Source organism: Biomphalaria glabrata, chromosome 6, assembly GCF_947242115.1.
Source record: "Biomphalaria glabrata chromosome 6, xgBioGlab47.1, whole genome shotgun sequence".
In the NCBI taxonomy this organism is placed as follows: domain Eukaryota; kingdom Metazoa; phylum Mollusca; class Gastropoda; family Planorbidae; genus Biomphalaria; species Biomphalaria glabrata.
In genome coordinates, this window is record NC_074716.1 from 7,525,825 (window position 1) to 7,548,954 (window position 23,130).

Sequence of the window (23,130 nt, forward strand, 5' to 3'; positions counted from 1 at the left end):
GACCACAAGGTCTAAAATGGGAACTAGTTAGGCCAGGTTTACATCTAACCTTACATTCACTTACACATATCCTTTGATCTGCGGGACCGTTGGGACACTACACAAGATCTGTTAACCTTCTTTCTCCATTCTTATCTCTCATTTGTCTTTGATTTCATTTGGATGTTCTTTCTGAAAATATTGAAGCCTACCTGGGTGGACCACTTCGGGGGCCGATTTTGAGTTTGTGTTTCCACACAAACTGTCTTTTGTAACCGTGTTTATTATTAGTGTCATAGAAGTTTTAAACTCCGTGGGCACCAGGCACCCATCTGCCTGGGAGGATGTAAGTCTAAGTAAATATAAGTCTGTAAGTGTAAGTCTAGATCTAATTTAGAGCTAGATCTGGTTCTAAACGCACGATCAGCACTTAGCCAAAACTGTATTATGTATGAACACTTTCTAAACATTATTATTTAACTGAGTGTTTTCTTCTCCAAAGTTTACAAACTCACTCTGTCTGAGTGGTACAAATCGTGTACACCTTATTTCTCCCACTTCCCATTTTCTTATCGCTTTAACTCTTTCTCTCCATAATTATTTACCACATTCTGGTGGAATCGACGTTAGTATCGTCAGTTAGGAGAGAAAGAGTTAAAACATTTGCATAATTATTCATTGTCAAGGACAATACATGAATCAATAAAATAAAAAAAACACTAATTAATTGTAATTAAATAATAAACTGTGTTTTATATAGAAAAAGGAAAATAAATATTGCAGTATTTAGAAAATGTAAGCATATGTTACACTTGGAATCTATAAGTTTGTATATATAAAAAAACAGAATGTGTAATCGCTATGAGTATTTTCCAATCGGGTTTAAACTAATGTTACGTGTCACCTTGACATTGTCTTGGTATGGCTGAAACTTAGTTGCCCATTCAGTCACTAGTTCTTTATTTTTATCTCTTAAGTGATAAATCACATCTTTATCACGGATGTCTGTGGCCATGGCACTGGCTAGCTGAGAGTCCCACTAGAAAAAAATATATTACAAGAGATTTAGACTGGAACATAGATCTAATATCTAATATTTCAGACTAACTTATCAAAACATGTTTAACTCTTTCTCTCCTATCTGACGCTAACAGCGTTGATTCCACCAGAGTGTGGTAAATAATTACAGAGAGAAAGAGTTAATGCACTTGTAGGACTACCCATTTATTTAAAAAAAAAAAAAAGCACCTTCAAACAGAAACTCAAATCAGTCAGTTAATTAAATATTCAGCCAGTCAAGGGCCTTAAGTCACCTCCTGTATCTCGTCATACATAAAAATCCCGCTCACAGAACTTTTGAGGGAGGGGAGGGGGTTAATTTTTTTCCAAAGCCTAACTCTAACCTCCATGTCAACTCTAACCCTATTTATAAATGCACGCCAAGTGTTATCTTGCATTCTTAGATGAACATACGCATAGTCCACACGTCTACAGTTCACTATCAACCAAATTTTTTAAAAGGGAGATCAAATTAATGTGAAATAGGGTAAATTGGCGGCACAGGCTGACACAGAAGTATGAGAGAGGTACAAGTACCCTAAGTAGGCTATGTTGTCTTTATTAGCCATATTTATTGGTCATCTTCATGTGAAGAGAAACCTCTACTTTAACCAACAGCAGACGTCAACAGAACGATGGTTTAAACGCTCTGGGTAAATTCGCGCGTAAAACGGGCAGAACTGGTTTGGCGGATAGGCCTACATATTAAAATGTCTAATTGATAAGAACCTTTTGAGTAATGATTTTAGGCCTACTTGACAAATATCCAATTATGAATTTATAGGCCCTGATTTGAAAATGCCACCATTTTTTTTAACTAGAAAAAAAATATTAATAATAATTAATTACCAGTAATTAATTGTCTGATTGGTTAATTATTTTTTTATGATTCATTATCTTGTCTATGTTAATGAATAATAGTGCTAAGTTTCAACTTGATCCGATAATGGGTGTGGAAAAAATAACGAGTACGCACTTTTACCTGACAGACAGATAAATAGACAGACAGACAGAGTGAGTTGATATAAACTTTGTAAAAAGTATTGGTCTCAAAACTCATACCCTATCACTTGTGCCACTTATACTTAAAAATGTCACATGAATTTTAAATGTTCTAAATCCATGTCCTTTCTTTCAATAACTTCGACAAAATCATTCCAGAGAATAAACATTATAGAGTCTAATAATAAAAAGGCTAGTATTCGAGTCCGAAGATTAGTGAGGAGTGCAGTATTTCCCGTGGCTGCGCAGTCCCAGCTGTGACCTACATATTTTGCCACAACCAGGGCAAGCATAACCATTGTCCGCAGGTGGTCGATTGAGATTTTCTTTTCGCCGTCTGCGTTTGTCCTCGGCAGCAGATTTTCTTTTGGTCTCAAATGTGTATCCCGCGGCCTTCGTGAGTGACCTCCAGCTGTCTCGTTCTGAGGCCGCATGCAACCAGGTGCTCTCTTCTATGTCAGCCAAGGAAAGTTGACGCCTAAGCTGGTCTTTGAAGCGTTTCCGTGGGGCGCCTCTGTTACGTCGACCACCTTTTAGCTCACCAAAAAAGACTGCCTTTGGCATACGTTCGTCTCCCATGCGGGATACGTGCCCTGCCTAGCGCAACGGTCGGACCAAATGAAGTCCCTCTATGCTGTCCATACCGGCGTTCGCAAGGACATCGCTGTTTGTAGTGCGGTCTTGCCACCGTATGTCCATGATGGAGCGCAAGCATATAGAGTCTAAATATTATCTTATCTTATATATTACAGACGTTACTTGAAAAAAAAAGAAGATAATTACGTCATACGCATTTCATGTGTCAATCTAGTCATGCATGTAAATCAATGACTCTGCTAAGTTGTTGGCTTTCCTTGCTGATTCAATCAACCCATCCCATTCTGTAACGGCACTATGGAAGAAGGAGCACTTCTATGAATTTATTCTAGCATACGGATTAAGAAATATGACGCTATCTTTGTGTCTTTTTGAGTATTTTATTAGGTGTTGTTTTTTCTATTTGTAAGTTCTGGTTTAGTGTTTTTTGTATTATAGCTACTTGACTTTTTATTCTTCGGTCTAAGTTTAGTAATTTTACTAGTGGGGCTACATAAAAACTGTCGCCATATTTGACAATGCTGATTTAAGTCATGTTTTCTGTTGAAAAGGGGAGAGAGAGAGAGAGAGAGAGAGAGAGCGGTAGATTGAAAACCATTAATCAGTTACAGGTCCTCTCTGCATTTTACATTAATTACTATTTATAGTATTTGGTACATCTAGAAGGGAACTCTATATAAAAAGGTAATATGTAGTATATTAGTGACGTTGTGTTGTTGTTTTTTTACACAATATAATTTTTCTAATAAAATACATCCACCACTCCCCCACCCCACCCAAAAGGAACGAACGTACATGAAAACAGACCACGGTCCAACTTGTAAATGAAAACATTAATATGTAATTATGTAGCATAGATTATATTTTAACAAATTGTGTTCACAAACTGTGATTTCTTCCACAACAACTAGCCTAAACAATCTCCCCACCCGAAGGTCTAGGGTCGGGGGCGGTAGAGGCACCCGCCCCTCCCCCACACACACCCAACAGAATCGGTCAACATATCAGGGGGGGGGGGCGAAATGATGCAAAAAATGGTTTAAAAAATAATTAGTATTAATTAAGAAAAGTAATTAATTTTGTATACAAACTATCTTATTTTTCTATAAAAAGAAATGATGTTTAGATAGCTGTGGTACGAAGCTGGACACTTTATCATCGAACAACGAAAAAAAAAAAAAGTTGTATTTTCAATGTGGTTCTAAATACATGTTTGGATATTAACCAAATAAAATCAAATATATTCCTGTAAAGGGCCATGACTCATTCATCTCTCACCTATCACCGGACAAAAAAATATATTTTGGGTCTACAATAGTTCGAAATAAGATTTCCCTTTAACATATCTGCAGACAAAATGAAATTGTTGACCTCCCATCCCCTTTCGTTATCCCCCCCCCCCCAAATGCTTTTCATTACATAATAACAGATGACTGATCAATTGAGTTATTTCTCCATATTGACCTATTTAAAATAGGGTTTAACAATGCAAGAATAAACATTTTTATGTTTTGTATTACAATTAACTAAGATGACTATACAGATTCCAAGCGTCCACATACCACATCAACCCTACTTATAATATATAGGCCTGTGTTCACCTAGTGTTTGTATACTAAGGTAAACTAAACACAGATAGGACCTGCGTTATCATTGGTGTCGTGGGCTTTAAAAGAAGATCAATAAGTTATGTTAATATAACTAGTATTAAAGAACGAAATTTGTTTTACCTCGGTCACACGATATATTATAGGGCAGCACCAAGCTACGTCGTTTGTTAACTACCAAATATACAAGTCTTCAAGATCAAAACAAATATATTAAAGACATTGTTTCTTACCAGTCGAGAAGTGTCTTTTTCTGAGAAGAAACTAGGCTATATGTAGTACTAAACTAAAAGTCCTAGAGGCTTCTGTCAAAACGGGAATTTCTGTAATCTTTTTTTAGTATTGATATTTATAATTGACAGACCAAGTGTAAATAGAAATATTAGATTTAATAACAGAAAAAAATGTTTTATTCTTCCATGAATTAGATTCTGTCGTTCATTTAGAAGCCAGTTACAGATTTCAGCTGTATTCTCTCAACAAGCTTAGTCCGGCAAACTGTTCAGAAGCAGAAATAGTTTGTTGTAGCTTTTTTTTCATCCTGCGTAGTCCTGCATTCCTAATTAATCTTCTAACTCGAAGATCAAACTGACAAATGTATGGGCAAAGCTTTCCTTATTAATTATTTAATTTTTATTAATTATTTGATGCTTTATGCCTGATAGTTAAATTTTGTTAAAAATCTCACAGTCATAGCTATAATTTTATTATTGAATAAAATACATTCACATAGTTCCCAAAGAAAAAAGTTATTATTATACATTCCAAGAAATACTTTGTATGCCATATTGTGCTAGGCCTTTTTTTCTTTTTTTTTTTTTTTGACATACATGTCCATACGGTCCTACTTTTATTTAGAAATCATAGTTTCTGAACAAGATTAGTTGAATTACTATATACACTTCTCAGTGACTTCTGGTATCTTGGTCGATTCGGTGAGGGGGGGGGGGCGATAGCTTCTACTGCCCTCCCCACTCGTCCTATTTTTATGAAGAAATCATAGTTTGTGAACAAAATTAGTTGAATATCTATATATAATATAAGATACATATTAAGCCCATTTGTATTGTATGTCGCACACAGACTCTGATCTCAAATTTTATCATTACTAAATATAACATGAAAAAAGGTTGCACCAGGTGGCAGGGGCGATACATGTATTCGCCTTCCCCCCCCCCCCCCATCGGACAAACCAATACTTTTTTCTTTATGTATTTTAGTTAAGAAATTACAATATTTAAAAATAATGTCACTAATATAATTTATATATGCTATAAATTAAATTCTTTTATGGAGTCGCCCGACCCCTATTCTTTAATGCCAAAGGCAATCATTAGCAAAAATTATAAAAAGCAGCGAGGATTAACGTTTTCACTCTACCGCCCCTCTCCCCTAACCAGAGGAAAACATGACGTTTTAAAACAGAATAGCCAAACATGGTGACAGAGTTTATGTAACTGTACACGAATTTATCTTAGTTATTTTAAGAAAAACTTTCTTTTGGAAAATTTAGAATTCATATTTTATTATAAGAGTAACAATTGAGATAAGTTCTGAACCCAAATATTAGGCCTATTTTCCTAGTCACCTTTTTTTCAACCTTTACTCAAACTGATATTGTTCTATTGGAATTATTATTATTATACTTATATACAATATATACTTGAATCCGATAAGTGCAAAAAAAGAAAAAAAAAATTAGAGTAAAATCTAATTGGCCCCCTTAATTTCTCATCCACTTCCGAAACTTTTTGTTTAGTGCTTTGAATTATAGTTCTGTAACAAAACAAAGTTACAAACATGCCTATTTGAACAAAATGTATCACTTACAAATGAGCTTTTTTAAATAATATTATTTTTCGAATAATTTTTTTTTCGGCGGCGATCCTCAAAGTCTTAATCTAAATATGTGGGGTATCTTATCTTTTCAAGGACCAAATCGGTTGTATTTGCTTTGTAGTTACTAGTAAGGGCCTGTAAATTCATATTAGAATATTTTTCAAGTAAAACATTTTCAAAAGGTTCTTTTTGAATAAGATGAATAAGCTGTAGATGTCAGGAGAATTCGTTTCTGCTGTGAAGAAAACAAGAAAACGCTTTTGATTACAGCGCTTTCCCAGACCCCCTAGCTGTCAAGAAAAGGCTCAACGTGGCTTTTTTTTTTTTTTGGTCAAAGGTTGAGAAACAACGCTTTTGTATATATGCTGTACACGCGTTTATGTTTTAGGTTTTACTGGAGAAAAATTCGCCCCCCCCCCCTCCAAAGTTTTGGATCCGCTAGTGCTTTACTTCAGGTCTGAAGATTAAGGAGGAGTGCAGTATTTCACACTGAAAAACAATTCCTCCAGCCTGCGTTCAGTTTCAGTATTTTGAAAATGGTAATTTGCTTGCGCAGGTCAATACCAAGGGGAAACCTAGCACAAGCATAATCTAAGCTACACACAAAAAAAAAAAAAAGAAAAAAAAACTTATTACATATGAGATAGTAAGTCTCTCTCTCTATTTTATTTTCGTTACATACTTATAGCACTTCCTCATTGGTTAAAAATCTTGCCACCTTGTTTTAAAGATCCGCCTTAGGCATCGGAGGTGGAAGACTTTCAGCTTATTTTCCTGCCATGAGTAGGTTGACCATGTTTCACTTCCGTACAGCAAGGTGCTCAACACACAGGTCCGGTAGACTAGGGCTTTAGTACTGCTAGTCAGCAATATGTTGTCCCAGATTCTTTTCTGCAACCGTGACATGGTGGTCATTGCCTAGGCTTTGACTGATGTTTAAGCCGAACTTCTGGCAAGCAGCAGATAGTTTGTCAACCAGGGACTGTAGCTGAATATCAGAATCAGCCACAATAGCTGCATGATTAGCATACAGGAGTTCTCTGATGAGTAGCTTCCTAACCTTGGTTTTTGTCCGAAGCCTTGATACATTAAATAGTTTTCCAGAGAATCTTGTATGGAGAAACACACCTTCGTTTATGTCCGCTCTGTTATCAGCAGCAGACGCCTTGCCTGGTCACGTTCGTAGAATGCTAGTAGGTCGACTTCCACAGGACATTCTGTATAGCGATCTAATAGAAGGCAGGAGAGCTGCTGGTAGCCCACTTTTACGTTATACGGATGTATGCAAACACGACATGAAGCTCTTCAAAATTGACACTAGCAGCTGGGAAGAGGTGGCACTGAATAGATCCACATGAAGAGAGAGCATAAAGGAAGGGTCAGATGCAGATGTCATACACAACAGAACCAGAAAGAAGGGTGAAAATGCAACGGCGCCTGGTGATTATATATGCCCAACCTGCGATCGCAGCTGTGTATCAAGGATTGGCCTCTTTAGTGACACAAGAAGTTGCAAAGGGAAAAGATCGTCTCTCCAGACAAAAAATGCCACAGACAGACATACTTATAGGAAGATACTTATAGGAAAGTTGCTGATTATGTGAATGTGTTTCTTTAATTTAGTGGTGTCAACTAAAAAGATAATCAAAAAGTGATAGGGATGTGGGATGAAAGATTTACTGATAAGACAGAACTTCAGTTGGACATCAAAAGCCAATGAGGAATGTTCATAAATGTCACTGTATAAAACAGTCTTTTGAAATTAGATGTCACTGTATCAAACAGTCTTGTGAAATTAGATGTCACTGTATCAAACAAACAGTCTTCTGTAATTAGATGTCACTGTATCAAACAAACAGTCTTGTGAAATTAGATGTCACTATATCAAACAATCTTCTGATATTAGCATCATACAAAGCTTAATGTTATATAAAAGTAATGTTATAAGTTGAAATCAAACTAAGATCATTTTGTCGAAGCACATAACAGCCTCATTAAATAATGTTCACAATAAGAGGCTTTTTGTATGTTCCATTGCCCACTAGGTACTGAAGGAGATTTTAATAAACAGCTGAAGTTGTACATGTATTCTGAAAGGAAGTGAATCAAAGAATGCTAAGAGTTTTTTTTTTTAATATGGTTTTATTTTATTTTAAAAAACATTTAAAACATTGAAATTAAAGTGAAAGCACAATGTAATAAACAAATGAGAATAAATAATCACATCATATTTTATTCATGATAAAGCTATGACTTTGACGAAATGCTCAAGTGTTGTGATAAATTAAAAATTCTCATAGAATCACAAATAATGAAATTATGAATCAAAGCTTGCAACATGATTTGATAAGATATGCATTCAAGCAATGCTAAAAATGTTTTTTCTTATTCTGTTTGGTAAGATAAATAAATACATGTAAAACTCTTTAGTAGCAGTTCAAATAAGACCAGGTTATGAGGACGGAGTTATTATACTGAACAACTTAACTTAGTACCTTAAAAACTTAAGAAAAAATGTTTTTTTCTAATGGACATGTATGTCAAAAGAAAAAAGGCCTAGCACAATATGGCATACAAAGTATTTCATGGAATATATAATAATAACTTTTATCTTTGGAAACTATTTCAACTTATTTCATTCAACAATAAAATTATAGCTATCTGTGAGATTTTTAACAAAATTTAACTCTCAGGCATAAAGTATCAAATAATTAATAAGGAAAGCTTTGCCCATACAATTGTCAGTTTGATCTTAAATAAGATGTATGTAAGCTAAAGAGTGTGACACATAGAAGCCAGATTGCATAGCTTATGGTCATTCGGTTTCTGAAAAGAACAGTGTAGAATGGTTTTGTATGGTAGCATCAAGCAGACATGAATGCTTTGCTTACATCCAGCAAGATGAACATATTGAGTCTAGGTCTATTCTAGGTTTTCACTTCTGAACTTATTAGTGTCATTAATCGATACAACAGTTAGCTGTGACTTTATTCCAGAAGTTTAAGGTCAATGAAAATTCAGGGCCTTATTCACCTGTTCATAAATAATGGACCAATCAGATATTGAAGTGCAGTTAAAAGTAGCTGACGTCAATGCTAGTAAATGACAGAAAGGGGATTCTGGAAGACATGAATGAAAAGTATAAACAGTAAAATGTTCTAGTCATTCATTAAACTTTTGGCATACATTAGTGTTTGTGTCATTGGAAGAACTTTATAAGAAAAAATTGTACTGTCGACGCAATCCTATAGTAACCCAACATAACAATTAGCACCTCCACTGTAATACCTTTCATTCTTGTGGCTTACAACATGGCCATTATTTTCATAGATAAATTGGGTACCTCCAAACAGTAACAACTCCTCAAGTATATGCTTTGGCTAATTATTGTAATTTCTGTTTAAATCATTCACACATTTATATCTATGTGTAGATCTTCATGTATTAATTTCTAAACAAAAGTTTGGATCCAAAAAAAATTTTCAACAGCTAACAAAGAAAGAAAAAAAAGGTGACAATGTCACACAAAAAGTATAAAAAAAAAATATTTCTTAATTCATCAAATAATTGCTAATCGTTATGAGTAAAACTTGTTTACATTTTAGTAGAGATCCAAAAGTCAAGAAGACGTTCTTTTTTTTAGTGATCCAGCAGCCGAAAGTCAAGCAAGAAACAACAATGTTCGGTTGTGTGACACAAAATGTGTAGTTTCATTAAAATTTCACTTGATCAAAAATGAAGGAATGTTCCAGCCTTTTAGTTATACTGTGAAAAAAAAAAAAGAATATTTTAAAAACTTTTCAAATGAAATATTTTGAAATCTTGAATTGTAGGCAAACAAGCGTGCACCATCCCACAGATCTAAATCTAGAAATAAAGCCATAGGTTAGGTAGAGAAAGTCATTTCTAGAATAACTTGCGTAGTAATTACCAGGTTGCAGTTCTATAAAATGGAAAAACAAAAATTTGAAAGTGTTGAAAATAAAAGAATAAAACAAATACTATTGACTTCAAGTTTATTAACAAAAGATAATTATTTTATAAGCAGAAAATTTCATATTTTACTTGAAATACAATCAAAATAGAGATTTAAAAAATGTTTCCACCTAATTTTAAAGCTTGAAAAAGATTTTGTTTTAAATTATTGCAAGGACAAAAGTCTAAATGTAGTGTATGATGTAGGATGTCACATTTTTAAAGTACATGATTTAAATGTCATTAGTATATCTTGGGACATATGTAAAAAAAAAAAAAAAAAAAGAGACAAAAACAGGAATTTAACAATGATGAAATGTGTTGAAAATGATGTAAAAGAGATGAAACAGAAGTAATTTAAGTGATAGAAGAACATCTTGTTCCTTCTAGTGAAGCATAAGGTTGACATAACTCTACTTTTTGTTCTATAGTTTTACATGTTTCAGATGTTCCTTCGAAATTCTGTATTTTTACACCCTAGCTCAATCCTCCAACAGGATGGTTATTTGGTTAAATGTGAGTTTAGTGGGCAGCACTGACTTCTTGTAAAGACAAATGTAGGTCATTCACAAATACTGTATTACAAACATTGAAGGACTCTAGAAAAGAGCAAATCAAATAAAAGAGATGTTTCATTTTTGTTTAACATGTTTAGGATGCTTCTTTAGAAATGACAATTGTCGGAGCTGTAATTTTGGTCATGGCTTGGCTGCCCGGGCACCCCTGACAGTCTATCAGTTAATATATTATGTAACTAACAAAAGAACAATATGTTAACGTATACTAGCTAACAACAAGAGTTTATATAACAAAGGTTTAATGGTTCAATGATAGGATGTGACATAAATGGTGTTTATAAATAATGATTAATACTAGGTAAGCACACCTGAGGCATGTGCAAATATACAACATCGTTAACATGCAAGCACACCTTAGTCGCAGTGCAAACAGTCCACTGCCCACAACCCAATGGATACTGGCCAAGTAGGGTCCATACTAATACAGATCAGGCTTGACCAGCAGAGTCCCAAGCCTGGGTGCCCAATACTGGGAAAAAAACAACAAACAGAAAGCTCCAGCCAAGAATCTGCTACCCAAGCAAAACAAAAAAACACACCTTACAAAGAACCCACTCCATATGCACATGACAACTATCTCCTGCAGTACTGCAGGGGATGACAGTGGGCTGGACAGGAAGACCAGGTTTCCCCACCTCATCCTAAGCAGATGACTTTCTTTCATTAGCAGCATTAAGTTCTAAGATCATATCCTAATGAAACCTTAATCTTCCCCAATTTTTTAAGACAAAGCTTCATTAATGCTTTGACAAATTACAAGTAAATGAACAGGCTAAACTCATAAAAAAAACATTTACTTACAGAAGACATTTTATAATCATCATCGTCTACAACACAAAGAGAGTCAGGATGAATTCTGAATTTATGTTTGGACTTTTCAAATGTTTCATAGGCTTGAAGCATCTGAACAATAAACATTAATCTTCTTTATATTTATTATTACTATAATAATATAATAATATTTCTATACTGAAGGATATTTAACAATAGCGTATTATAAATAACCTTGCCCTGGATGTGGCAAAATATGCAGGTCACAGCTGGGGCTGTGCAGCCACGGGAAATACTGCATTCTTCACTAATCTTCAGACTCGAAGACAAGCCTTATTATTATTATTATTATTATAAATATCAATACATTAAAAAGATACAAACCTAATGTACATTCATTTAACAGTCTCATTCCAATATTAAATATAGAGATTATACAGTCAGAAATTAGATTTTATTCAATAATTTAATTGCCATTGGAACTGAAGAGTTCTTGTGACTTTAATTTTGTTATTGGTGACTAGGATTGTTATGGAAAATGGTTAAACTCATGCCCAAATGAGTGGGTTTTTAAGTGTTTATTTTTATGTTTAAAATCTGTAAGTTTTTCTAAAAAATTTTGTCTCAAATAAGTGTCCAAATGGAGCTTGTTAATTGCAAATGATCTTACTTAGAGAATTTAAGATTTGGATAGGGTTTGGAACTCCCCATTGAGCTCAGACAAGCACGATACTTCATCATGTTCAAGAAGAACAATAAAGCCTATCTGTTCAAATTTTTTTTTAATTTGTCATTTTAACTCTCATGTTTATGTCAGTTATGTTATCATAGCGCCATCAGCCTACATTAAGTTTGTTAAGAGTGCCATATAAATTAAATAATCATTATTATTATTTTATTTTATTTTAGTGTTCAGATTGCAAAGCTAGGTAGAGATGTAGAAACTTAAAATACTGCAGATCTAGTCTTTTTAAACATTGATAAGTGTTTGTCATTTTTTGTAACACTAAATAGGAACATTATTTCCACAGGACATCCTGTATGGCGATCTAATAGAAGGCAGGAGAGCCGCTGGTCGCCCACTTTTATGGTATACGGATGTATGCAAACGCGACATGAAGCTCTTCAAAATCGACACTGGCAACTGGGAAGAGGTGGCACTGGACAGATCCACATGGAGAGAGAGCATAAAGGAAGGGTCACAGATTGCAGATGTCATACACAACAGAAGCAGAAAGAAGGGTGAAAATGCAGCGGCGCCTAGTGATTATATATGCCCAACCTGCGATCGCAGCTGTGTATCAAGGATTGGCCTCTTTAGTCACACATGAAGTTGCAAAGGGAAAAGATCGTCTCTCGAGATGTAAAATGCCACAGAATTTCCTGCTAGTCTTGATTTTATTTGTACCTTTTTTGTGATATAAAATGTATTAGTAGAGACTTATAATTTATCATTGTATGACAATACTGAGATGCTTAAAAGTTTAGACCATTTCAATATTCTCTTCAGTCATAAGCAAAAAGAAAGTCTTTAAAAACTTGAATAGTTTTTGGATCTACATAGTTCTAGCACTGGAATTGTAAAGAGGCCATTGAGTTTGGTTAAACAACCTACAAGCATGAATGTAGCTGATAAGATTGGAGCTGAATGCTTCATCCTCCCCTCCAGCACAAAATCAATTGAATCAATACCAAAATAAAAAATGCAATGATAAGGAGGGGTTTTTAAATTTAATATACATAATATACACTAGTGAAATATTATAGGGACTCATTATTGAACGCTATTCATATTATCTCTCTTAACATATTGCCAAACTTTACCAAATAACTGCTTTCATATCTTAACAGTGCTTGAATATAAAACAGCTTTGCTTCTAAAGACTACATTATAATGTTATATAGGACTTGAATGAGTTCATATTATCAGATTCAACATCTTTATTTGTTAGACATGAAGTGAAGGTTGAGACATGTAAACGAGTTGCCAGAGTAGACAAGAGTTGTTACAATGCTACATTATCTATACTCCAAACTTTTAAAAAAAGTAGCCCTGCCATTTTGTTTACCATTACCTATCCGAAATGTGGTCACAAACACTAGATAAAGTAGAGTAGATAAATATTGCCCAATCATTAAATTATTCAAAGTTCATTATCTAATTATTGGAAAGTTTACTTTTAATGAATTCAATAACTTTTTATTAATAAAGTTTAATTGTCTTTTTACATCCACTTTTTAAAAAATTATTACCACAAATTTAATATCTTTTTTCTTTGACAGTCTCTGTACTCTCCTAAAGTGTTCCTATTGAGTTCTATAATAATAAGATATAGCTCATTGTTAAATAATTTTTTTTTAAAGTGAAATCATGGCTAAAATATCCGAGAACATTTGATAATTCTTATTTTTTGGGTTTTTAAATTAGCCCAGGCAATGCTGGGTATTGTATGCTAATAGAAACAAATGTAGTCTGAACTGACCTGAAAGGCACATCTCTTTTTTGGCATCTTCCCAACAGCTGTTCCTAATCCAGGCACAAGAACACTTCTTATGTACGACAGAGTCTTACTGCTGTTGTGTTTTTTGACTGGAAGTAGAAGAGAGCAGCTTTGGAGCAATAAAAACTTTTGAGAGTATTTTGTATTTTTTTTTATCACTTAGTTCCCTTTTATGAAGATAGAATAAAACATGTTTAGTTTTTTTTTCAATGCTTTACAAGTTTCAGATGTTCCTTTAGAGTTAGAGATAATCTACAACCTAGTCCAAACCCCTCACAGGACGATGAGATATGGCAGCGGGCATGGGTTTGAACCTGGCAGCCATCAAGACAACCGCACGACAAGGCAGCCATCCAAATCATCTACAATTCTTATAGTCAATATTTATCATTTAAATGATAATTTTAATTAAAAAAGACTTCAAATGTGACTTAAAGTCTAGACCTATCAATAAAAAATGATTGAAGCTAGCAAGAATATAAATAAAAAATGGATTTCAGGCATTTTTTTTATTGATTAAAACTATCAAATTCCAATTTTTTATGTTTAAATGCCATGTACCTGCAAGAATGACTGCCCTGAAGGCCAGATAAGCATTCACAGTATCCGATACAATAGCAGGAACTCTCATAGTGGGAGCACTGATCAGATATTTTATAGCTACTCCTTCATTATAGTCCGGTTCAATGTCTGGTGTTTGTATACTAGGGTCATAGGCAGGTATAATTATAGCTTGACCCTGTAAAAAATGATTTTAAAAAATGTTTAATATTATTAGATAAAATGAAATACAATGAAATCTGAATTTAGGATAACTTGGTCTGCATGCAGTCATTTTCTAATTCACTTACATTCAAATCTTAGCATTGTACAGTTAGATACACTACACAAACAATTAGTTTATATAGGAGGGCTAAACGACTTGGTTGAACAGTTTGTTTCTACAGTTGCATTATGAAGTTAGGTTGTATAGTAGGGTTATAATATGATCCAACAGCTTCTATCTGTCTTCTTTCCCTTAGGTCAGGAGTTCTCAACCTGTGGGTCGTGACCCCCTTGGGGGTCGAATGACGATTTGCCAGGGGTCGCCTAAGACCATCGAAAATTTTCTACTCTTCTATTACTGTATGTGTGTGTGTGTGGGGGGGGGGGGTCGCGGCAGAGTGGTGGATTGTAAAAAGGGGTAGTCGAGCATAAAAGGTTGAGAACCGCTGCCCTAGGTGTTATGGAGTGGTATGTGTGTGTTTCTGATGCAATCACGAGTTAAGGTGGGTGGATGGTTTAGTTGTCTAAGATGAATAGATTTTGATGAAAGCATGAGGTAGTCTGCCATAGTTCATTAATAAATAGGGGTGTGACATTTGAAAAAGGAAATACAAGCAAGAGATGATTGGCAGCAAAATGTGTTTGTTTTGTAAAATTTAAAAAAATGTTTTACATGTTTCAAAAGTTCCTTCAGAGTTGAGGATAACCTACTTCCTAGTCCAACCCTCTTGCAGGGGGATGGCAGCTGGCGGGGTATGAATCAGGGATTATCAAGATGACTGACATCAGTCTAGCACACATACTGCACGACCAGGCAGCCATCGATGTATTTTTTTAGAGTGAGTTATATTTTATTTCATTTGTTCAAAATAGCATTATTTCATGAGTCTTTCTTCTTACACCTACATTGAGGCTGTTTTATATTTGTAACTAAAAGTTTTATTCCGTTTTTAGAAAGAACAAGTTTACTTCAAGTTCTACATTAAGAATATAATGCCCTACACTCATTTAACTGTACTTGCTGTTTGGAGCTACAAACCAAGGACTCAGTAATCAACACTAAAGATTGTACTTTTTGTCATTCCAGCAAGTCTCACAAGAACATTTTAGTGCTGGCTATTGTGTTGTAACTGCTTTTTAAGTCATTGTCAATTACCTAATATTTTTACTTTTCAAAAGCCAGAACCCTAAAAATTGGGGCTGGATTGGACCGAGACCATCTGTTAGAGAAGCCCTCAATACTGGCCTGCACTGTCACTACCTGTGGGCAGTTTAGATTAATAGCTCACTGCCATGTCATACAGACCTGCACATGGCAACGAGCTTTTGGTCTAAACTGCCCACAGATTGTGACGTGGCTGGTCAGTGTTCAGGCCTTATATAATGATTGGTCTCCATTGGGCTCACAAGTGAAAAGCAGCAGACAGGCTCTAGACAGGAAGCCACAGGGGAAGAGAAAGTCTGGAAGACCAAAGCTAACATGGAGGAAATCTGAAGACCAAGAACTGGACAGTATTAACTTCCTCCCCCGCAAAGAACAATCTACAATTTTCCAACTAAGAACAGGACACACACCTCTGTTAAATTACCATCTGAACAAAATAAATTCCACACAACTCCCCCTTTGTAGACACTGCGCCCACCCTTATGAAACCGTAAACCATATCCTCTTTGAATGCCCCTTTCAAATCCACCTTTGGCAGACCCTACTTCCACTCCAGCCCAACATAACCAACACCCTGTATGGCAGTGCTGAACAACTGAAGAAAACAGCACACTATTTTTCCTTGGCACAGCTCAGCAGCAATAAAGCTGAAGAAGAATACCAAGAAGCAAAGATGGCATGATGGACACTCAACTGAGTAGTATGGTTCAGAACAGAGCCTGTACTGTTGCAGCTCTATGCTCCAGTAAGAGTCAAAAGGACTAAGTTAGTCAAGTCATGTAAAAACTAGGTTGAACTCTGACCATTTTTTATTCACAGAAAAACTTACTTATTTTTTTTTGTTTTTAAATGTTGTTTGTAAAAATGTTTCACTTGTTTCGGATGTTCCTTCAGAGCTGAAGATAATTTACATCCTAGTCCAAACCTACTGCAGGACGACGGGGGAAGGAAGCAGGCAAGTTTTGAACCCGGGACCATTGATAAGTCCAAACGACAGCCCAGCACCCAAACCGCTTGACCAAGCAACCATCTATCATTTACTTTTGCTCATTAAAATGCCAAAAAAAAATTATTAGTACAAAATTAACATTCATTTAACAATGAACTCTGACAACAGCTTTAAATGTTCACACCTACACTCTACTTACCACTGGCAACTCTCCATGATATTCTTCCCTTATGACATTTTGCAACCGATTTTGCCTTAAAGTAAATTAACGTATTTAAGGACAGGTTTTTAGAATGTATGTTGTATTCATTCTAAAACAACTAGCATAGATCGAGTACTAATGAAGCTTGAAGCTACAACAATAATAACTAAAGACTTACATTTGCCAGCCAAAATATTTGGAATAAATCCAATCTATTCCTCCATCCATGAAACCAAAACTATTGGCAGGAGAAACCTGAAATAGAATTGTTAAACGTCTATAAATAACATTTCTTTAGTCTTTCAATGTTTTGGATTATTGGCAATTAATTTACCGGAAAAAATATTAATGAATATTACAGGATTCTTCTTATGAAACTTATGTATGTTTTCTACATTATCAACATGCCTAAGTTTGGTATATAATTAATACAACAGAGTTAAAACTGTACTTGTTACAATACAATACAGTGCTTTGTTACTGGAACAAAAATTATTATCTAGTTCTGAAGTTCTTTTCAAGATTTTATATCCATGAGAAACAGCAATATTGAGCTTGTGCTTAACCTGACAAGTTTTTTAAAAATCAAAATCCAATAATATAGGCCTAGTTTCTAACTATTAGAAAATAAAAGTATGTATTTAAACTGTAACTCAATAGCTAACTAGTTTGAATTGCTAGTGATCTCCCTGGACAACTGAGAAGTTAACATTAAAAATAATTTGATAAGAGTGTAATCAAAATTATATCTCTATTGAACTTATGCTGTCTGTCTGCCATATTTAGTTTACATATAATATTTCTGAAATATTGTCTGAAAAAAAAGATAACTACTTTTGAATTATCTCAAAAATGAAGTTTGCTATTGAAAATAGGATTTATTTTCTACTTCATTGTTCTGAAAAACTTAAGGATTTGCTTAAAGCATGCCCTTTAATTTATAAAATAAATCACTGTTTTTCCCTAACAAAAGCTGTTGATAATAAATGTCACTTGCCTATTACTGATTTATGCAGTTTGTATTTTTTTCAGCTATGCTAGATCAAGTGTAATAGTAGGGTTCACCGATCGGTGCTGCCACATAGTTTGTGTATGTAACACAAAGTCCCTACTTAGGTGTATTCATATTTTCGTTGTTTAACTTCATTTAATTTTGGTAACTTAATTTAACATGAACTATTTGGTTTTCAGATTATTGGTCTCTTTAAAAACAAACCTGATCAAAAATTAATGTAAAATAGAACAGCACTAATTTTTAAATGAATCATTGTAACTTGAAGAAGTTATCTTACAAGCAATTGCTTGTTTATTTAATATTAAGGCTTGTCTTCTAGTGCAAAGATTAGTGAGGAGTGCAGTATTTCCCATGGAAACACAGCCCCAGCTGCGAAATACATATTTTCCACATTTAGTGACCATTGTCCGCCAGTGGTATATTTACATTCTCTTTTTGCCGTCTACATTTGTCTACATCTGTCCTCAGCAGTGAATTTTCAGTATCAAACGTGTATCCCAAGGCCTTTGGAAGCGATCTCCAGTTGTCTCATTCACCTGCATCAAGCTGCTTTCTTTCATGTCAGCTAAAGCAAGTTGGTGCCTAAGCTGGTCTTTAAAGCATTTATAAACTCTTGGTTGTTAGCCTAATGCTTTCATTTCTTTTCAATTTTAAGATGCCTGATCTTATTGTTCACCCAGGGCTTCTTATTTTCAGAAACTTGTATTGTTTTTGTTTCAATTGTTAACTCCTCACAGAATAATAGGTATGAGTTAACAGCTTCTGTCAGGTCATTGATGTCTAGACAGTTCTCAATAGAGACATCCCAGTTAGTATTTGTAATGCATCTTTTTCATGTTTCTGCAGCCTCTTTGTACCACATCTTGAATGTTTTTATTACTCTCTTTGTTGTTTTAAGAGTCATTTTGAAATTAGTTATAAGATGGATGACTGTATGGTCAGAATCTAGAAGTGGGAACAAACTTTTTACATTTGTAAGCTTGCTTAATGTTTACGTAGCATTTGTCGAGCGTTTGACTCGTGGGGAGGGAGAAATATTGGCTGTAGTTTGGCAGTGTGTTGTCAATAGACAGGTTGTTGAAATCTCCACTTATGATACAAACGAGTCTGGGGTGTTTTGATCTACAATGTGAAGCACATCATTACCTATATAGTAATGGAAAATACTTAGTACTTACAATGGCATCAGCTGCTGGTGCATCATTAAAAATATCTCCTTGAGATATCTGGTAAGAAAAATAATAGAGAGAATTTAATCTATATTTTGTTTCAAATGATTAAGTACACAAATAAAGATAAAACACATTGTCCCATGAATATAAATAATATATATAAATATATATAACACAAATAAAGATAAAATACATTGTCCCATGAATATAAATAATATGAAGTAATTGTCATGTCTCTAATGATATGCCATATAACAAATGTATTATGACAGTTGCATTATATTGTATCCTATGTATGGTACGTCCTGCATTTCAACACTATGTATAATTTAATTTTAAATATTAATGCAACAAAAAAAAAAAAAAAAACATTCATCTATGTTATTTCACTCATGCTTATTTTCAAACATGAAAGTGCTTGGTCGTTCCAAGTACATGGTAAATAATGTGTACATTTCATAAAATTGTATTGCTCCTTGTTGGGATCATTTGTGATAAAACTGAAACAGTGAGGGAACTACATAAATTTAGTATGTATGAGCTGATACCCATGCTGCACTATGGTTGAGTATGCACAAACACTTTTCGTCTGCCTGCACTATACCTCCCCCCCCCCACACACAATACACAAACTCCTTTTAAAATGAAACGCATTTTTTGGCCCCTGAACAGCCAGTAGTTCAATCTAATAACTCTTTGGAATCCTTCAATACAAAGCCCACATTACCATATAAACATTTACATAAACATCGATTTTCGTAGGGACAAGAAGGAAAATGATATTGTTTCTGTAGCTGGAGAGACTATTGAAATTGTGCAAACCTTTAAATACCTTGGTACTATCCTAGACAATAAACTAAATTTTACTGCAAATACTGATTATATCAGCAAAAAAGGGCAGCAAAGATTACGATTACTAAGAAAACTGTCCTCTTTTAATGTTAGCGAAAAGGCCTTGGCTATGTTTTATCACGCTCACATCTGCAATATTTTAAGTTTCAATATCACTGCCTGGTATGGCAATCTCAGCATTAAAAATAAAAATAAACTTCATAGAATCCTAAATGCTGCTGGCAGAATCATTGGCAAAAAACAAACCCCATTTGGGCAGTTGTTTGAGACAAACATCTATAAAAAGGCTAACAAGATCCTTGAAATAAAGGATCACCCTTTGTGTCAGGATTTTGTGATTTTACCATCACAAAAGAGATACAAGATACCGATAGCAAAGACAAACAGACACAAACACTCTTTTGTTCCCCTGGCAATCAAATCATTAAATAAGAACAATCTGGTATAAACTTTGTCACATGTAAATTATGAGTGAGTCTGGTGTGAATGTACATTTTGGTTTCTTATAGTTATAATATTTTTTGTTTGGTGTAATGCACAAATTGTAAGACAAATTTCTTTACGGATAATAAAGATTATTATTATTATCTAACAAAGATAATGCTAACACCTATAGAAAAAAAAAGTATTTTAAATGCATGTAACAGCTAGAAGCTGTAAAAATTTAGATCCTACAGTTTTAAACAAGACCACCTACTACTAGTAATGTATAAAAATAAATTATTTATAATGTATAATACTGCAATGTTTGGTGTTGGTGTAAAATCTAGATTTATAGATTTAAAAACAAAAAAACCTACCTTGACTGAATCGCTGTATTCACTAAAAGCATGTTGCCATTCCTCAACCAACTCAGCATTGATGTCACGCAGATGGTAAGTAACAATGCCATCAAAACTACCCTCGCCTTCTACAGTAGATGCAGCCATGAAACTATGGTTATTGTTTTTGAACAGTAGATCTTGTTTAATTAAAGAAACATTTTTTAAAGTACTTATTAAGATAAAATTTGCCAAGTTAAACCCATATTTTTAAGTAGCAGAAATTAATTTTAATTGATATTACACTCACTCTAGATCTAGATAGATCTATATATAATGTCATTGACTATATATTCTATAGTATAGTTCTAGATTCTATTTTTAACTGGACAATCTTTATCAGTTAAACATTACCCAGAGCAATAGCCACTACTAAATAATTTGTAGATATCTTGACTCTAGTCTAGCTTATAGGTCACAGAAACAGAGGACCTTTACATCATCTGCCCATATAGACCACACGGTCTGAAAGGGAAACTTTACAAAGACAAAGTAATAAAAGCACAACTAGATTGTCTTCTATATCTAGTTAGATTCACTGGCGGATCCAGGGGGGGGGCGGTAGGGGCGATCGCCCCCCCCACTCGGCCGACCCCCCCCCCCACCCCCCCCAGGGGGGGGGGGGGGGCGGACGAACTTTAGTATAGGATTCACACAATTTGTATACAAATTTATTACTTATGTTAAAAATATATACTAATTATTTATATTTCAACATATTTTTAGATTATTTCGCCCCCCCCCTTCTAGTATGTTGGCCGATTTGGTGGAGTCGGGAGGGGGCGATGGTATCAATTCCGCCCCCCCTACACTTTCGAGTGGGGGGGGCGGTCCAATTTATTGGTAGAAATCACAGCCTGCTAACAAATCAATTAAATATCTATATCACTGTAACTTGTTATTGATATTTTAACCGATCTTTATATTATGTCGTTGCCTGTTTGCCGATTGGTGGGGGGGGGGGGGGGGGGGACGAATACCTCTTCTGCCCTTCCCACCTAAACCATTTGAGTGGGGGGGGGGCGGTCCGTTTTTATGGAGAAATCATAGTTTGTGAACAAAATTAGTTGAATTAATATATAAATTTTATATTATGTCGCTCCCTTTCTGGTATTTTGGCCGATTCGGTGGGGTGAGGGGGGGGGGGGGGCGATTGCATGTACTGCCCTCCCCACTCTAGCCCTCTGAGTGCTGGGGGGGGGCGGTCCTACTTTTGTGGAGAATCATAGTTTGTGAATAAAATTAGTTGAATATCTATATAATATAAACTACGTATTGATATGTGACCCATTGTAAATATGTCGTACCACACTCTAATCTCAAATTGTATCATTAGTAAATTTAAATGAAAAAGGGTTGTACCAGATGGGAGGGGCGATACATGCAATCGCATTTCCCCCATCGGACAAATCAATACTTTTTCTTTTTGTGTTATAGTTAAGAAATTACAAAATTAAAAAAATCTGTTACTAATATAATTTATATATACTATAAATTAAATTCTTATATCGAATCGCCCCACCCCTATTCTTTAATGCCAAATGCGATCTTTAGCAGAAATTAGTAAAGGAGAGAGGATTAATCGTTTTCACTCTACCGCCATTCCCATTTCCAGAGTTTTTGTAATTTCACATGAAGTTATCATAAGTATTTTAAGAAAGACTTTGCATTGGAAAAGTTAGAATTCAAACGAAATTTTTCAGTATAAGAGTCATGATTGAGATGAGTTCTAAACTCAAATAACGTTTTCATAGTCACCTTTTCTCAACCTTTACTCAATCTGATATTTTTCTAGCTAAATAAATTTGGGACTATAACTCACAATTTATACTAGTGCTTTCTTGAATACTATTTATCGAATAAGTTTTTTTTCGGCGGCGATCCTCAAAGCAAAAATCTAAATACGTGGGGTATCCTATCTTTTCAAGGAACAAATCGGTTTTATTTGCAATGTATTATGGGCCTATAAATTCAAATTAGAATATTTTTCAAGTACAACATTATTCAAAAGGTCGTTTTGAATAATAAGCTTCATGTCAGGAGAATGCGTTTCTGCAGTGAAGAATGCAAGAAAACGCTTTTGGCGTCGGGGCTTCGCCACGAACTTGATTTATGGGTAATGAGTTGTAGATGTCAGGAGAATGCGTTTCTGCAGAGAAGAATGCAAGAAAACGCTTTTGGCGTCGGGGCTTCGCCCCGAACTTCATTTATGGGTAATGAGTTGTAGATGTCAGGAGAATGCGTTTCTGCAGTGAAGAATGCAAGAAAACGCTTTTGGCGT

The 23,130-nt window shown here is 34.7% G+C and overlaps 3 protein-coding genes across 9 annotated transcripts in view; 1 reads left to right on the forward strand and 2 right to left on the reverse strand.

The window, feature by feature from the left end:
• The window catches only part of LOC106052593 (uncharacterized), a 19,344-nt gene extending 14,706 nt beyond the window's left edge, over window positions 1-4,638 (reverse strand). Inside the window, exons 1-2 of one of the 2 annotated variants that reach the window (XM_056032012.1) lie at window positions 4,478-4,638; window positions 884-1,018 (exon numbers count right to left, since the gene is read on the reverse strand). In XM_056032012.1, the coding sequence (XP_055887987.1) occupies window positions 884-994 (111 nt within the window). In that variant the 5' untranslated portion in view covers window positions 995-1,018; window positions 4,478-4,638. Of the gene's footprint in view, window positions 1-883; window positions 1,019-4,367 lie in introns of both variants that reach the window. The other variant, XM_056032013.1, reaches the window with a different exon arrangement.
• Window positions 1-12,738, forward strand: part of LOC129926647 (uncharacterized) — a 21,477-nt gene extending 8,739 nt beyond the window's left edge. Inside the window, exon 3 of one of the 2 annotated variants that reach the window (XR_008778368.1) lies at window positions 12,439-12,737. Coding sequence is in view for 1 of the 2 variants with exons in the window: in XM_056032019.1 (XP_055887994.1) it covers window positions 12,439-12,738 (300 nt within the window). In the remaining variant the exon portion in view is untranslated. Of the gene's footprint in view, window positions 1-12,438 lie in introns of both variants that reach the window. The other variant, XM_056032019.1, reaches the window with a different exon arrangement.
• LOC106076059 (uncharacterized) overlaps window positions 8,219-23,130 on the reverse strand; it is a 20,850-nt gene continuing 5,938 nt past the window's right edge. For 2 of the 5 annotated variants that reach the window (XM_056032016.1, XM_056032015.1), the window contains exons 2-9: window positions 20,829-20,989; window positions 19,183-19,230; window positions 17,168-17,244; window positions 16,987-17,041; window positions 14,470-14,647; window positions 13,891-13,997; window positions 11,438-11,539; window positions 8,220-9,848 (exon numbers count right to left, since the gene is read on the reverse strand). In XM_056032016.1, the coding sequence (XP_055887991.1) occupies window positions 9,840-9,848; window positions 11,438-11,539; window positions 13,891-13,997; window positions 14,470-14,647; window positions 16,987-17,041; window positions 17,168-17,244; window positions 19,183-19,230; window positions 20,829-20,957 (705 nt within the window). In that variant the 5' untranslated portion in view covers window positions 20,958-20,989 and the 3' untranslated portion in view covers window positions 8,220-9,839. Of the gene's footprint in view, window positions 9,849-11,437; window positions 11,540-12,689; window positions 12,816-13,890; window positions 13,998-14,469; window positions 14,648-16,986; window positions 17,042-17,167; window positions 17,245-19,182; window positions 19,231-20,828; window positions 20,990-21,203; window positions 21,396-23,130 lie in introns of those variants that run through there. The other 3 variants (XR_008778367.1, XM_056032014.1, XM_056032017.1) reach the window with 3 other exon arrangements.